The 16832-nt window shown below is 38.3% G+C and overlaps 1 protein-coding gene across 1 annotated transcript in view; it reads left to right on the top strand.

The window, feature by feature from the left end:
- CFAP70 (cilia and flagella associated protein 70) overlaps window positions 1-16832 on the top strand; it is a 96422-nt gene that overhangs the window by 70620 nt on the left and 8970 nt on the right. Inside the window, exons 11-21 of the mRNA XM_012663218.1 lie at window positions 623-754; window positions 4293-4418; window positions 5659-5792; window positions 5902-6017; window positions 6222-6446; window positions 8487-8645; window positions 9183-9310; window positions 10778-10930; window positions 11449-11610; window positions 13111-13200; window positions 14266-14367. Coding sequence (XP_012518672.1) covers window positions 623-754; window positions 4293-4418; window positions 5659-5792; window positions 5902-6017; window positions 6222-6446; window positions 8487-8645; window positions 9183-9310; window positions 10778-10930; window positions 11449-11610; window positions 13111-13200; window positions 14266-14367 — 1527 coding nt within the window. The remainder of the gene's footprint in view (window positions 1-622; window positions 755-4292; window positions 4419-5658; window positions 5793-5901; window positions 6018-6221; window positions 6447-8486; window positions 8646-9182; window positions 9311-10777; window positions 10931-11448; window positions 11611-13110; window positions 13201-14265; window positions 14368-16832) is intronic.

Genomic DNA, 16832 nt, shown 5'->3' with positions numbered 1-16832 from the left:
TAGTAAAAAATCTGGCGATAATGTTACTTTAGGAAGAAAAGAAAAAAGAAGCAGCAGCTGTCCTGGCCATAGCAACATGCTATGTTCATATCTGTACAGCATTTTAAGCTTCTACACCTGTTACCTCTTTTTGGTTTCTCAATCATCTTCTGAAATGAGATAATAATACCAGAACTGCATATCCACTTTAACAAATGAGGAAAGAGAGGTACAAAAGTGTAAAATGATTTATGAGGTTGTATAGTAGCAGCATTAGAACTAGAATTCCATTCTCTGGACTCTCAGACCAGGGCTTTCTCCCTTTCTCCCTTGAGCTGTATGGCCACTATGACACAATGCTTAAACCTAATGCTAAAGTTTTCTTCAGCTCTATGGCTCTCTTCACATGGTATGAGTCCTGCATTGCACCTGTTAGTGATAATGATGATGTCAAGGAAAGAAGGAGTCATACAGAGTATGTTGATTGGAGGAAAATCAGAGAGCCAATAGTCTACCAGCCAACAAGGGAGAAATCAATCACCTTCTGAAGTTTTGATCAGCCTTAGACCAGAAGCTCTACAGAGATCTATGCTGTCAGCAGATATTAGACTGCTATCAGATGGATGATCTGTGTTTCTTGCAGCATGCTGTGGTAAAGATTGTGAGAGAGAAATACCTGAAGACAACATCATTTGAAAGCCAGGAGGAACTACAGACATTTATCAGTGAGCTCTATGTGTTCTTAGTAGATCAGATGCATGTGGCCTTGAACCAGGTAGGTGTCAAGAACTGAGAGCCCTTCCTTTTCTCTGTAGAACACCAGGGACTCCTATGAATGGTTCCTTCCTTCCTGCTTCCTTTATTCAAAAAATATTTATTGAGGTGTCTGCTCTGTGTTACACTGAAAGCACAAAGATGAATAGTAGAGACTGCCTAAGTTATAAGACTTAGGGAAGAACAAGGAGATATGCTCTTTCAATTTCTTAGAAAAATAAATGTCATTACTTTGAAAAATGTGATAGAGGGGCCAGGTGCGGTGGCTCACGCCTGTAAGCCTAGCACTCTGGGAGGCCAAGGAGGGAGGATTGCTTGAGCTCAGGAGTTCAAGACCAGCCTGAGCAAGAGCGACACCCCATCTCTATTAAACATAGAAAAATTAGCTGGGCGTCATGATGCATGCCTGTAGTCCCAGCTACTCGGGAGGCTGAGGCAGGAGGATCACTTGAGCCCAGGAGTTTGAGGTTGCAGTGAGCTACAATGACGCAACTGCACTCTAACCACAGCAACAGAGCAAGACTCTGTCTCAAAAAAAAAAAAAAATAGAATTGTCAAAAATAGATAAAATAGGCTATGTAACTTGTGAAATGAAAATTATCATTCCACTTATTATGGAAACATGTACAATTATCAATTCTTTCTTCAAGATAGTAAAAACAAAGAAAAACTATGAGTTTTCAGATATTACCACCCAAATGATAGTGACACTTGAAACATGCCTTTTCTATTTGATTGGCAATCTGCTCTCCACTCACTTGTCTGTTTATATCTTTATTTGTACAGCTTGCATCTTGCTTTCATCTGCTTATTTTTGTACAGTTGTGGTTTATTTGAAAACAATGACAAAATCCATTTTTTTTTTTGTCTCCCTGGTAGTCTCTAACCAGCTATGCTTCTCAAAACCTCTATTCTATTTGCTCTTTCCTTCATTGTGGTTTTTCGTCTCTACCACCATCACCATTTCTTTCACTTTGTTCAGCCTTCCTGGAAGAGATAGGAAAGGAGTGTCCAGTATCATGAGTTTAAGAGAGCAGTCCTGCCTTGGGCATGGATGATTTGGATAATTTGATTTAGAAAACAGTTGAGAGTTGAGCATGAGCAAAAGAAGTTTTAAGTTTTGAGGAAAAACCTCATTAGCAGTGGGAGCAATAAATTAAATTATTTTATACTAGGTTGTAGTATGATCAGGTTTAAATTTGCTAAAACACTCTGATAGCAGTATGGAGGATGGGTTAGAGGTGGTAAAACTGGTGATGTTAGCTGGTTATTGCATAATAAGGAGGAAGGAGAGTCAAAGATTCTTAAGTTTAAGGTTCAGTGACTGGGTGATTGATATTAACATTAACCAGGACATGGAATACAACATGAGTACATTTGGTGGGAGGCAGGTGATGTTGAATTCAGTTTTGGCTCCAGTGGGGTTTTGCTCAAGAGAGAGATCTGAACTAGAGGTGGGATTTGCGGAGCCATGACATATGGGTGCTATGGTCATAGATGAGACTGCCTAAGGAAAACATAAGTAAAGAGAAGAAAGCTGGCAGTGGAGCCCTAGGAAACACCAACATTTAAGGGATGAATGAGTGAAAGAGTTGCAGGAGACAAATAGAATTGTTAAACAGGCAAAAAACCCAGAAGACAGTGGTGTCACAGAAACCAAGGAAAAATAATTTTAAGAAGAAAAGGTGGTCGACGTTGTCAAACATTCCTAGGAATTAAAGAATAAAATCTGAAAAGTTTTCATTGGATTTGGTAATAGGGGATTATTGTTAACTTTTACATAGCAATATCATTGGGATAATGCTAGGATTCAAATTATAATGAATTGAGGAGTAAATGAGCAATTAGGAAACAGACGAATATAAATTCAGGAAGTTGGACAAAGAAGGAAAAAAGTGGTCAAGTAGTACCTAGAAATTACGGAGATTTTCTTTTTAAAATGGAAGAACCTCGAGCACATCTACAGGTTTGGGAAAAGGAATTAACAGAGTGGGAGAAGTTGAAAATTGAGGAAAGAGAGGAGGGTAATTGATGGTAAGCCCAGGGTATACAACTGAGAAAGAACCAAGAATTTAAATGGAAGGATTAGCCTTGAAACAGAGAAGGTTGTAATGCTTCTTCCTCTGAGACTGAAAGGAATGGGATACAATAGATGCAGAAATAAATAATTTAGCTAGGGGATTTAAAAATTGAAGGATTTCTTGCCTAATGATTTCTATTATCTCTGTGAAGTAGGATCTTTACTGAAAGTGAAGGGGATAAGGGTCAAATGAAAAGCTTGAAGAAAAGAGGAAAATTTAGATACTGCATAGCATTATGGGATATGCTACTGAATAAGGACAAATACATAGATTACTAAGAGTATTAAAGGTCTTCAGCTAAGACCGAATCCCATAAGAGTCTGGTGGCTTAGATATCTCTGTCCCTGTACAGTTCTCCTTAAGACCAGTGAGTGTTCCCGTTTAAGAATGAAGAAGTCATAGGTAGGAGAGATTTCAGAACAAGTGCAGGTGAAGGACAAGGATGCCTGAGATTTGATTATGCTGGTGAGAGAATTTTATCAGTGGGTAATCATCAGGTCCAGGCTGATCCATTTGGAAAATGATGGGCTTATTGGAAATGAAGGAAATAAAGTCACAGAGCAGTTTTAAGTGACTAAGTGACAAAAAGGTGGAAGGCTTGGAATGTTGGTTCTGGGAGTGGGATATTAGAGGTAAGTTGGGTGTAGAAGTGTGTTGCTGAGGGGATTTAGAGGTCAAGATCATCAAAACTAAAAAGAACAAAGAACAAAAGCACTAGTGAAGTGATTAGAAACTCTCTTTGGCCCATCTCAAATTTGGCTTTACTCTCCACATTCCCTTGCATCTGTACTTGTTAAAGTTACTGATATTATTTTTACTTCTAATTAAAGAATTTTTTAGGCTCTTTCTTGGCCATAGCCTCTGACCCAGGATATTACTAATTACACCAGACCTACTCTCCCAGTCTGGATGTATAGGATATATTCTTTTTCTGGTTTACCTCCTACCTTTCCTTCTGTCTCCTTTGTAGGATCGATCAGTCTATACATCCCCCTAAAACTATAGATCTGGCTTCCAAAGCTTTACCTTTATTCTCTTGCTTTCCCCATATTTAAAGACCTTGGCTAGTGCTTGCCAACCTTTTCATGTCATAGAACCGAAAAAATGGAAATATTTGTCCTATACATTAGAGAAAATGAAGGAAGCTATTTGAGGTCAGAGGTGATCTGCGTGGGGACTTTGACTACCCTGTGGGTTGAGGAGAGTTATTTCTGCCCTAAACAATTTTTACTCACTTCCATGGGCTCAGACTGGTGGTATTTAGATACCTGAGCTTCTCTCTTACCCTTGATATTTCTCTCTTGGTTCACTCTTTCTCTTACTGTATTGGCAAGACTGTAAGAAACATCAATATCATTTTAGATGGCATGACTGGGTCTCACATCCAATTTGTGCTTATAAAACCTCTCTACCTGTAATTGCTTTCTTTTGTCTGCTTAACATCTTGACGTGGACAAGACCATGCCAGATGATATCCAAGACACTATTTCAACCATTTATACAAGCAGTGAACAGCTTCGACTCTTTGCATTTGAAGCAGAAATCAATGAGAACTTTGAAATGGCGGCAGTGTATTATGAGGAGGTAATTAAACATCTTCCCAGTGGTTGCAATTACTATTATTTTTGAAATATGGGTATAAGTAGTAATTTTTGATAGTTTAAAATCAAACTTTATTGGTGAAAGGGTAGATACATAGATCAATAAAACAGAGTCTAAAAATAGGACCACATAAGTAATGTCATTTGATTTTTGACAAAAGTGTACAAAAAATTCAATGGCGAAAGGACAGTCTTTTCAATAGTGTTAGAACAATTGGTTATCCATTTGCAAAAAGAAGTGAACCTTGATATAAACCTTAAACATTTTACAAATATCAATTCCAAATGATTCATATATTTAAATGGAAAATATAATACCATAAAAACTTTAGAAGAAACACAGGAGAAAATCTTCTTGACCTGGAGTTAGATAAAGAATTCTTAAACATGACACCAAAGCACAATTGACCAAAGAAAAATGCGATAGATGGAACTTCATAAAAATTAAAAACTGTTACTTTATGGAAGACATAAAGAAAAAGTACAGATTAGGAGAAAATATTTGCAAAATATATATCTGACAAAGGGTTTGTATTCAGAATATAAAGAACTCTCAAAACTCTAAAATGTTTGTGTATAAACATTTGTTTCAGTACCTGTTTTTAATTATTTTGGGTATATACCTAAGAATGAAATTACTGAGACATATTTAACTTTTTGAGAATTTTGAGGATTTTGATAGGGATTGCATTATATCTAGATTGCTTTGGGTAGTATTGACATCATAACAACATTGTCTTCCAATCCATGACCATGGAATGTCTTTCCATTTATTTATGTCTTTTTTAATTTCTTTAAGCAATTTTTGTAGTTTTCACTCATCATAAGGTGCTTTTTTTCAAATTTTTAGATTAACATATTTGTCATTTCAAGATTATGGCAGAAATTATTATAAATCATTGATATACCATAAAATGAATCTTTAGGTTCCCCAATTATTAGATGAGTTTAGGGTGACCAGAATACTGACACTAGGAAGAAATGACTTGATGATTCAATTTTTAAATTATTTCATCAAGTGTTTTTTGACCACCTACTAACAGCCAGAACAGTGATTGTGCTAGCCATTTGGGATTCAGTGGTAAGCAAAAAAAGAAGTCATGGCATTAGCTTTCATAGAACTTACAGTATTTATGGAATGTTTACTGTGTGATGTTATATGCATAAAAAATAGGACATAGTGTCACAGTAACCTTGGCCTTCCTGATGCTTTATGTGCCTAGAGGTTGGTCCGTGACCCACAGAACCTCGATCACTGGCTGGACTATGGCGCCTTCTGCCTTCTAACTGAAGACAACATCAAAGCACAAGAATGTTTTCGGAAAGCTCTTTCCCTCAACCAGAGTCATATTCACAGGTATAGGTGGAAGGGAGATAAAGAATGAGTAGGAACAGATAAGCTTCTACATGAAATTGTCTTGGTTCCATGAATGTTCCATGTGACCATGTCGGTGCTCTCTTTTCAGCTTGCTGCTGTGTGGTGTCCTGGCTGTTCTGTTGGAGAACTATGAGCAAGCAGAAATTTTCTTTGAAGATGCCACTTGCTTAGAACCAACCAATGTTGTAGCCTGGACTTTACTTGGTATGGTATTTTCCTGTGATCTGAATGTGGGTTTTTTTTTTTTTTTCCCATTATAAGAGTCTCTCTTTCCCTTTCTACTCTTAAATGACTCATCAGATAGTTCTTAAACTTGGTAAAAACATGGGAAAAGTAAGTGAAATGTTACAATTCTTCACTTTATGGTGGTGGGAAATTAGTCATATTTCAACATCTTTCTTTCCTCAGGTTTGTACTACGAAATTCAAAACAATGACATTCGAATGGAAATGGCATTTCATGAGGCATCCAAACAGCTTCAAGCACGAATGCTTCAGGCACAAACAACAAAGCAAAAGAGCACTGACAGCTCAGAGTATGTTGAAGAAGGCGGGAAAATAGGATCCAATTTAGGCCCTTGGGGACCCACAAATGTTTCGTCTACAATACCAGTCAAGGTGGAAGCCTCAGCAGGTAGGGCCAGGGAATGGAGAGGATGAATGACTATTGGGAAAATTACTGGCCTTAAGAATGGGAGCTGGCATGTAGTGAGCGCTCAGTAAATATTTTTTAAGTGAATGTGTACATGGACTTTGAGTTACTTTAGGGATACGAGGAAAGACTCCTTACTTCTGAATATTTTCTCTTTCATACAGTTGGCAGTCTGAAGCTTCTACTGTTGAGATTCAGATTTTTTAATCTTAGGGAATTTACTGTCTGTATAAGTATTCCTAAAAGGGGCACATGACTTGGATAAATATATGGAAGTTGCATGGCTGGGACCGTGGATTATTTAGCAGTGTGCTTTTTATTTTCTGAATATTTGGGGATTTTTCCAGATATCTTTGCTTTTTTTTTTTTTGAGACAGAGTCTCACTGTGTTGCCCGGGCTAGAGTGCCGTGGCGTCAGCCTAGGTCACAGCAACCTCAAACTCCTGGGCTCAAGCAATCCTACTGCCTCAGCCTCCCGAGTAGCTGTGACTACTGGCATGCGCCACCATGCCCGGCCAATTTTTTCTATATATTTTTTAGTTGTCCAATTAATTTCTTTCTAATTTTAGTAGAGACAGGGTCTCACTCTTGCTCAGGCTGGTTTCGAACTCCTGAGCTCAAACAATCCACCCACCTCGGCCTCCCAGAGAGCTAGGATTACAGGCATGAGCCACCGCGCTTTGGTTTCCTTTGCTAGCTTTTCTTTCTGGTCACACTCGTAAGATATAATCATTTCCCGGTAATCCAGTGTTACTTTCAAAAAGCTCTAACTCTCAAATTTCTATCTTTAACCCTGACATCCTCCTATAACCCCGCAGTTGGATTTTTCTACTAGTAAACTCAACTCCTCATCTTCCAAATTGACTCTACATCATTATAGAGTCAATTTTCTCTTCCTTCCTTTCTTGAGCTTTCTCATCCCTCTATCAGGTTAATCCCCAAGACCAATTGGTTCTCTTTCAAAATGCTCCTTGCATCTCCCTTTAGATTTTCACTACTCTCCATTACCAAATATCCAGATTGTTGTAGCAGAAACAGACCTCTTCGTGTCCATCCCCAATTTTTTCTCCTTGCTACATAGCACTGCTAAAGTAATCTTCATATAATACCACTATACTCTAATTTTTCTGCTCAAAGCTCTTCAAAGTACCCCCTTCTCTTTCCAATAGGAGAAAAGTCCTGGAATTCAACTATCAATACAGTCTAGCCCCAACCTACCTTTCCCTTGATTTTCCCTGTGAAATCCTCAATACCCATTAAAATAGTTAGCTCACTATTTCTATGCTTTTGCCAGTGGCATGCTCCCAGCCTTGAATACCCCTCCCTCTTTACCTATCCATTTCTACCTATTTTTCAAGGCCATATTTTTGCCCTAGCCAAGAGTGACCTTTTCTGATTTGTGGGCCAGCTAGCACTGATCATTTCCTGCCCGGCATTGCTTTTTGGTTTTATTTGTCAAACATTTATTTGAGAGGCAGCACAGCATGTTTAAGAGCTTCAGCAGATTATTTAACTACTCTGTGATTTACTTTTTTAAAATGAGCCTTATAAAAATAATATCTCATAATGTGAAAAACAAATGAGAGTATACATTAAAGTCCATAGTACAGTACCTGGCATATAGACATGTTCAAATATAGCTACATTTACTATTAGTATTATTTGAACACTGAGATGAGTAGAATTCCTGTCCTTTAAGGGCTTTTATATTATCTAAAAATGTATTAATCTTCTCATCTGGATTCTTGAGATTCTGGATTTATTAAGTGACTTTTAAAATAGGGATCTGTTTGAAATTGTCATGACTTGGACTAGCATCAAGGTTGTACTGGGAGGTAACAGTGATGGGAACTGTACTGTCAGTTTAGCTAGTATTCTTTAAATTATTCAGAAATATTAACAAGTCTACTAAACAAATCTGTCCTTCATGCAATATTTAGGGAATATGTTTCTTAGGCTTCACAAATAATCTTTTAATACCCAATATAGGAAGTTTTTTTTCATTAAAATTTAATCATTTAGTACCAGGAGCTGCATTATCCATTCCAGATGAATTTCTTGAAGAATCCTCCAAACTTCAGTCTGATTCGCGAGAACCCATTTTGACTACACAATTTCAGGATCCAAGTATGGGCCCAAAACCATCTAACATATTTCTCAAGGAAATACCAGGAAAAAAAGGTAACTGGATAAAAGATTTCCATTTGGAGGAGGGGCATAAACAAACTAGACAAGGATGAAAACTCTTATGGTTATAAAAGTGGCAATCCTGATTTGTTTGAAGTTGATTAGTTTATCTGTCACATTGCCCAAGTTCCTTCATGTTAGGCTAGGCTCGGAGATCCAAACTCAGTGCTGTAACGCTTTCAATATGCAAGCAGTTTATATTTAGCTCACAGAAGTAGCCAACTACAGACCTATGGTTTTCTAACAATTCTTCATTTTTAAAATATCTACAGTTGTTTCACATTCAAGGAGATCTGAATATTTTTTTTAAAAAACCTTTTTATTTGGTTGTGACTTGCATTTGGAACCACTAGTAGATTCACCTCAAGAACATTTAAATTCTTCTCTTTGGGGACCATTGCGAAAGAGCAGTCTGTTGCTTTTCAGATTATGCTCCTCTCATGTATGAGATCAGAATACTCTGCCTGCTATGTTAGTGTGTCGAACTTCTGACATTTTTTCTATTACATCTAATCTATCCTTTTTTTTCAGAAGCATCAAAATGTCAAGATTCATCAGCTTTTCTGCATCCTGTCCATTATTACGGTGTTTCCCAAACTCCTTCTACCACTATCTTCATGGAGACCATACGTTTCTTGATGAAAGTTAATGCTGTGCAGGTCAGAATATTTGGAAAAGGGCAAGTAGATGGAAAGACTTTAGTGAACTTCTTATTGTATCCATAATGGTATCTATGCAAGTTTAGATACATGTGAAGTAGAAATAAAAATATGCTTTTAAAAGCACACCTTAAGCCCAATAGGAAGAACCTCCAAACATAAATCACTCTCTGCAGGTGGCATCAGAAGACCTCTCTGCAAGTCTGCTCCCTGTAGAATACCAGCAAAGTCAGATTCTAAGTCATATGTTGCCTGAGGTTACTTTGTTATGGGAATTCATATCATGTGAGTGTTGGGGGTTCACAGGAGCCTAAACATTCCCTTCTTACCTTCCAGGTTCTGAACCAATTGGAAACATACATAGTGCTATATTGGGGGGAGGGATAAAAATATTAAAGCTGGGCTGAAGAATGTAACTGGTCCCACGTTTGACCTACCCGTGCAGTCACAGGTAGAGCAACTGAAGAATTGAAGCCTCCTCCCAGAGAAGAAGAGCATCCTGTGAGGTCTACCTACCACATGAGAAACAAGAAGCATATCCAAGAGCAAGCAGTAGGAGAGAGAGCAAGGTTCAGGAGCGAAGAGTGTTGGCCCTGATCTTGCAGAGTGCTTTCCCCATTTGAGGGCAGGCTAGCTCAGGAAAGGGCACTAATTACAAACTGAGTGGGATTAGGCCACATTAAACAGGAGCCTTTAACACATTAACCCTTCCCAATAGAGAAATAGGCTTCTCACCACCTCCCAGGTAAGTAAGTCATTAATTATCCCCCCAGGTCAGAGAGCCAGAAGGCAGGCAGAGAAAACAGCTGCAGCTACATTCGTTCCCTCTAGTATTTTCCTAAGAAGGCATAAGTGTTAGTGCAAGTTTCTATATTCAGGATGAGATGGAAACAGAGGGAAAAGAAAAGAAGGATTTCCTTCGGCTTAGCAAGTACATCTGACTTTGTCAAATTTGTAGGTAAAACAAAAGTTGGCCCAAAGTATAAAACTGGTAAACGAATGTTTGGAGGTGCATCACAAACAGACCTTCATGTTTCCAAGATCCTACGTCTAGAATTTTAGAAGGGCAGTTTTACCTCACTGTAAGTTTTCTTACAATGATAGTTGCCTGAAAATATTACCTCACATGTAAATGGGGTGGTTGATGATGTACCTTTGCTGCATAATAAATACAGTCTAACATTCGCCTAGTGTGATGACCAGCAAGACCAAAATTGTGAGATATTGCAGGTTATTCACTTGGAAATATCTTCATTTGGTGACTAAGCGAATAGCTAGTAATGGAACCATGGAGTGCTGAATGTTTGTAATTCACCCCTAACCTTTTGAAGTTAAGGATAATCATTTCACTCAATAATATGTTCCTTATTATTTATTATCAGAGACAGAATCCTTCAACTTTGAAAGCTATGGGACTGACACAATCTAGCCCTTTACATGTTCCTTATAATCTGATTTTCCTTGCAGTACGTGCGCAGAGTGCTTGCACATGAGCTGTTATGCCCTCAGGGCGGCCCCAGCTGTGAGTATTACTTGGTGCTGGCCCAGACACACCTTCTCAAGAAGGACTTTGCCAAGGCAGAGGAATACCTTCAACAAGCATCCCAGATGGACTACCTGGTAATGACTTTTGCTAGAGCCTCTTGAGTCCAGAGAAGGGGCGAGCAGTCTTTATTAAAGGTGGTGATGCCATATTCCTGGAAGATTTATGGTGACCAGCAGTGGGGGTCTTCAGCTGTCCGTAGACGCATGTGTTCTATTTGTTTTTCTTAAGTAATCATGAGTTTTGCAAAAGGCAGAGAAAAGAATAAGGGCAGTTTTTTAGCAGATAGTGTTTATCTATTTTAACTTTTCTAGACTTCTATTTTCTCACTGTGAACACTATCATGGTAATACTTGGAGGTTTTTTTTTTTTAATATTTACCCCGAAGGCAAAATGGCTTTTAAGAATGCAAGAAAGAAATGAGAAGGCAGACCTAGAAAAATATTTCCCAGTGCAGTTAAATGGTTCTCTTTCTAACTGAGTGCTCTTAGAAAAAGACAATGTATTTAATATAAATTTAAATGTTAAACAAAGGTCATTAAGGTATTTTAAGTATCATGTCATCCCATATACTACTTGTTCTTCATGTTCTCAGAACCCTAATGTCTGGGGTGTGAAGGGCCATCTCTATTTTCTAAGTGGAAATCATGCTGAGGCCAAGGCATGCTATGAGCGAACCATTAGTTTTGTAGTAGATGCTTCTGGGATGCACTTCATCTTCCTGCGACTGGGTCTTCTCTATCTGGAAGAGAAAGAGGTAAGGGATAGAGGATGGGGAGTATCCATGTAAATCAAGCCATGGTCTGGGACCTAATTGTAGTTCAAGCATTAACATCTATCTGTGTCTGTGGACTAAAAATAGTAATATGACAATGACACTTTTACATCCAAAGACAAAGTGACTTGCCCAACATCAGATGACCAGTAATTAGTGGAAGCAGGATTCAAACCCAGGCAGTCTAAAATGAAGAGTCTATGGTTTTAACCATTATGCTACTAAAAAGTTATCAAGAACTCAGTAAATGAGTTATGTTTTAGCTACTAAATTTAGCTACTAAATTTTAGCTACTATTTTAGCTAAAATTTTATTTTATCAGCAGTAGTAAAAACTTTATTTTCAGTAGTAGAAACATTCTTGGCTTGACTTAACTAACAAAGTGTCATGGGCTTCAAAATGACTTCTCCAAACTTCCTATTCAACAAAAAGGGTTATATTTAATCTAGCTGAGGCTAACCTCATTCCATAGGGCACTCCGACCTGGCTATAGAAGCACTCTCTCCTCATATTTTGGGAAACATGCCAAGGTCTTTGGAAAAAAACCTTTCTCTTACAGAAAATTTCAAATAAATACAAAGTAGACAGAATAGTAGAATGATCCACCATGGACCCACCATCTCACTATAACAATTATCAACATTCTGCCAAAGACCTTTTGACTCCCTGCTTTTGTTTTGACTTTATTCCATTTTTCCCCTCAGAATAGCCAACTCTTTTTTTATTTAATATAAAAACAACAACAGCAACAAGAAGTCACAATGCCTTATAACGTAAGTGGGAAGGCTCACATAGGCTTAAGAGAAATCACTATCCCATTGCAGTGAAGTAAATAAGGAAAAGTTTTCTTTCTATTGTCATTACAAGCTACATCTTCAGAGTGCTGTTGCCCTAAGCACTCACTAGGTAAGCAGTTCCCAGGCTGTTTGCTGAGGCAGAGCTATAGATCCATTTCTCACATTGGAGATACAAGACAAGAAATGGCCCCTTCAGGGCTATTTCTTTTGCAAGTTTGTTTTTTGAGTTTTTCTAAAATTCTAAGACCTTTTACAACAAGGGAACAGATTCTCAGAATGATGAGGCTATATCAAGTATATACCTCTTAGTGCAGAGATTGTCTGTCATCCTACTACATGGTAACAAATTTAAGCAAAAGAGGGCAGTCCATAAAGTCTAGGTGGAATTCAGATAATCATTGTGGTCACCCAGAATGTTCAATGTAACTCCTTGCCTCAACTCTTACAGAGGCTATAAATGTCTTTAGAACTGCTTCCAGGCAAAAATCTGCCCTTTCATTTGATCTATTCATCTCCCCTCACCAGGCTTCTTGTGATAGCTCCCTTAAAGTAAACATAACAAGTCAAGGACTCACTTAACTTAGGTTGTTCTGGAGTGCAGCTATGAAAAGTTCCCATGATCATCCTAGCAATAAAGTGTTTGAAGCTTCCAGAACAGTAGCTTAGTGGTGCTTTCTTTCTACAGTATGAAAAGGCAAAGAAAACCTACCTGCAAGCTTGTAAGAGATCACCTTCATGTCTTACCTGGCTAGGACTGGGAATCGCCTGTTACCGGGTAAGAGAAGGAAGGTTTGAGACTATGCCTGTGCATACAGCTGACCTTGATTCCTTAGTCTTCCAAGAACCCTGGGGTTTTTTGGTGACAGTGGGAGGGCAACCAGGGAAGTCTGCTCTAATAAAAAGTTGCTCTTCAGGCTGGGCATGGTGGCTCACATCTAGCACTTTGGGAGGCCGAGGCAGGAGGATTGGTTGAGGCCAAGAGTTCAAGACCAGCCTGGGCAACAGAACAAGACCCTGTCTTTACAAAAAAATAGAAAAATTAGCCAGGCATGGTGGCGCGCACCTGTAGTCCTAGCTACTTGGGAGGCTGAGGCAGGAGGATTGCTTGAGCCCATGAGGTTGCAGTGAGGATAATGATGCCACCGCACGCTAGCCCAGGCAACAGAGGAAAATAGAGCACCCTAGAGTCTCTGAATACTGTATTGATTGCTCAGGATTGGCCTGATAGTAACTGATATTAGGGGAAAGAAAACTTTCTAGACAATAGTATTTTGACAGGCAAATCAGACTTTAACCTCAAGAAAGAGATATACACATACTTTGGTTTCTCTTCAGATAGTATAAATTTTTTGCCTTTTACTAAAGATTTCCACGGAGAAAAAAGGGATGAATGTAAAGAAAAAACCTAGAAATGTATCTGACAGACCACTGTATATGGAGAAACCACTGAATGATGTACATGTGATGGGCATTCCTAAGGATTTCCAATCCTAGTACCTGGAGCTTCATGGTTTACAGATGCCCTGATGAGACTGCTGGAGAGGGAAAGAGGAGGAGAGGGGTATCAGTTGGGAACTTACTAGGCAGGGCTCCAGATTCCTCTACTTGGATTTTTAATCAGAGATGTTCCACTTTTAATCAGTTCATATACTGAACCATCACATAAGATTTTGTTCGAAGAAAGAGTTCTGATGCTAAAAATATAAAAACCATTGGTATAGGTCACACATATCAATATTACTTGGACAGAGTGGTTTCAGCTAAGCCTACTCTAGCTAGCAAAAGTGAAAACTACTTTGACTTACAACTCACACGTGTCATGTGTCCCCTTTCTGTCAAGCTGGAGGAGCTCACAGAGGCTGAAGATGCTCTCTCGGAAGCCAACGCATTAAACAACTGCAATGCTGAAGTATGGGCATATCTGGCTCTGGTCTGCCTGAAAGTGAGTGTTTATTATCCTTACACATTGCCCTATTAGGCCACAGAGGTGGGTATCAAGTAAGCCAGAAACAGAAGATTGCCATTAATGCATAATAGTTGAAGTTTGATGAGCTCTAGATTCGGTCATTATACCGATGACAAAAGAGAGGTCAAATCTGGGCAGCGTCTACTTGGCACGTGTTTAAAAATCATATGTTTAGGTATGTTTTTCTGGAAAGGAAGTTCTAAAAGTTGGAGCAATATTGTACCAGAACATAAACCAAATCAAAGATTAGTGAAGATGCTTCACTAGTCTTTCTGAATCATTTCTTCCTGTTGTAATGCTGGCTGAGGGTGCTTGTCCTTGATTCAGATGGGAAATTTGGTGGAGGTATTGTGGGAGTTCATGATAGGTACCTATTTTTACCTATTAATAATAACTCTTCCATAGTTAGACTTGAACAACTTGCATATCAGTCTAAGATCAAATTGGAAATAATGAGAGCAGCCCTCAGTTTTCCATTGGCCAATATGACAAAGGGACTATTATTATGATGAGAGAAATGAACAAAATGAAAATTACTGAATTTTCTCTTTGAAGTAAATATCCCAGATGTCAATATGAGAAATACCCGAGTTCATACCCCAGCTCTGTCCTATCTAGCTGTGGGATCTGAAGCAAGTCACTTAACTTTACTGGGCCCAGTTTCCTCATCTTTAAACTAAAAGAGTCAATAGGGAAGATCCTATTATGTTAATAATTCTCTCAGAAACTGATAGATCAAATAGGGAAAAAATAAGGATGTATACAGACATATATAACCCTATTAAAAGACTTGAGTTCAAACACCAATGTAGAACTCTGCACTTAACAATTAGAGGACACATATTCTTTTCAAGCACAAAGGAGTTATTCATAGATGTTGACCACATGCTAGAACACAAAGAGAGGTTCGACAAATACATACAGATCACACTGTGGTGAAATTATAAATCAATAACTAAAATATAGCCCAAAAAACTAATATACATTTGGAAACTTAAAGCATTCTTGTAATTAATTCATAGGTCAAAGAGGAAATCAAATATGAGGTATTATGCTAGGTAGAATTCTGAAGATGGCCCCTCTCCCCTAAGATTATTCCATCAAACACTAATCTAGGTACTGCTGTGAAGGGATTTTGCAGATGTAAATAAAGTACCAAATTAGTTCACCTTTAAATACAGAGATTATCTGGATGGGCCTGACCCAATCAGGCAAATCCTCTAAAAGCAGGGAGTTTTCTCTGGTCGGGGGTAGAAAGGAAGTCAGAGAGATTTGAAGCACAGAAAGCATCCAACACACCATTGCTGGCTTGAAGATGGAGAAGGACCACATGTCAAGGAATGCGGGTGGCATTGAGAAGCTAACAGCAGTCCCTGTTGAGAACCAGAAAGGAAATAGGGACCTTTATCCTACAAATACAAAGAACTGAATTCTGCCAACAACTTGAAGGAGCTTGGAAGTAGATTCTTCTCCAGAGCCTTCAGATAAGAGCCCAGCCCAAATGACACCTTGCCTTTGGTATTGTGAGACCCTAAGCACAGAACCAGTGGAATAATGTCAGGCTTCTGACCTATGGAAATGTGATATGATAAATGGGCATCGTTTTAAGCCACTAAATTGGTGGCAATTTGTTACACAGCAATAGAAGCCAATACAAGCCTTGTAGATTTTTATAGTAATGGCCTCCACTTTCATGTCTACACTCTTCGCAATGTGATATTGCCACTCACTCCCATCAAGAAATGGTGTCTCTTTCTTATTTCTCCATCCCTTTGAATCTAAGCAGAACTTGTGACTTTCTTTGACCAATGGAATATGGTGGAAGGGAGATTTTATGAATTGTCAGAGGCGAGACCTTTAGAAGCCCTGAGCTACTGCTCTTGCTCTCTTGAAATTCTGAGACCACCATGCCGTGAAGAAGCCCATTTTAGCCTAAGGAGGCTTGAAGTGAACATGGAAGAGAACTGAGTAACTTCAGCCAATAGCCAACATCAACTTCTGTTTGAGTAAGGTTATCTTGGACCCTGAGCCCTAGATCAGGTGACTACACCTGCATGAGCAACCTCAGCAAAGACCAGCAGAAGAATAGCCCAAATTGGCCAGAGAATTTTAAGAAATGATATGTTATGTTTTAAGCCATTAAGTTTTGAGTTGGTTTATTATACTTCAATAGATAACTGAAATGAAACTGAATTAAAAAAACCCATTATATATTAGAACTATTGGATAAAATTAAAGTAATACATAGAGGATAATTTATATCCTTAAATACACATATTAGAAACAGAGATTGAAAATCAATAAATTAATTATTTAAACCAAGAAAGTAGTAAAGGGAAATCAAGGAAACTCAAAGAAATGATATTTGAGAAAATGAAAAGGAGTAGAAATAAATGAAATCTTTAAAAGGACATAATACAGAAGATTAACAAAATCATAAG

Source organism: Propithecus coquereli, unplaced genomic scaffold, assembly GCF_000956105.1.
Source record: "Propithecus coquereli isolate 6110/MARCELLA unplaced genomic scaffold, Pcoq_1.0 Scaffold80, whole genome shotgun sequence".
In the NCBI taxonomy this organism is placed as follows: domain Eukaryota; kingdom Metazoa; phylum Chordata; class Mammalia; order Primates; family Indriidae; genus Propithecus; species Propithecus coquereli.
Note: the sequence above shows the minus strand (reverse complement) of the source record. Positions and strands in the feature narration are given on the sequence as shown.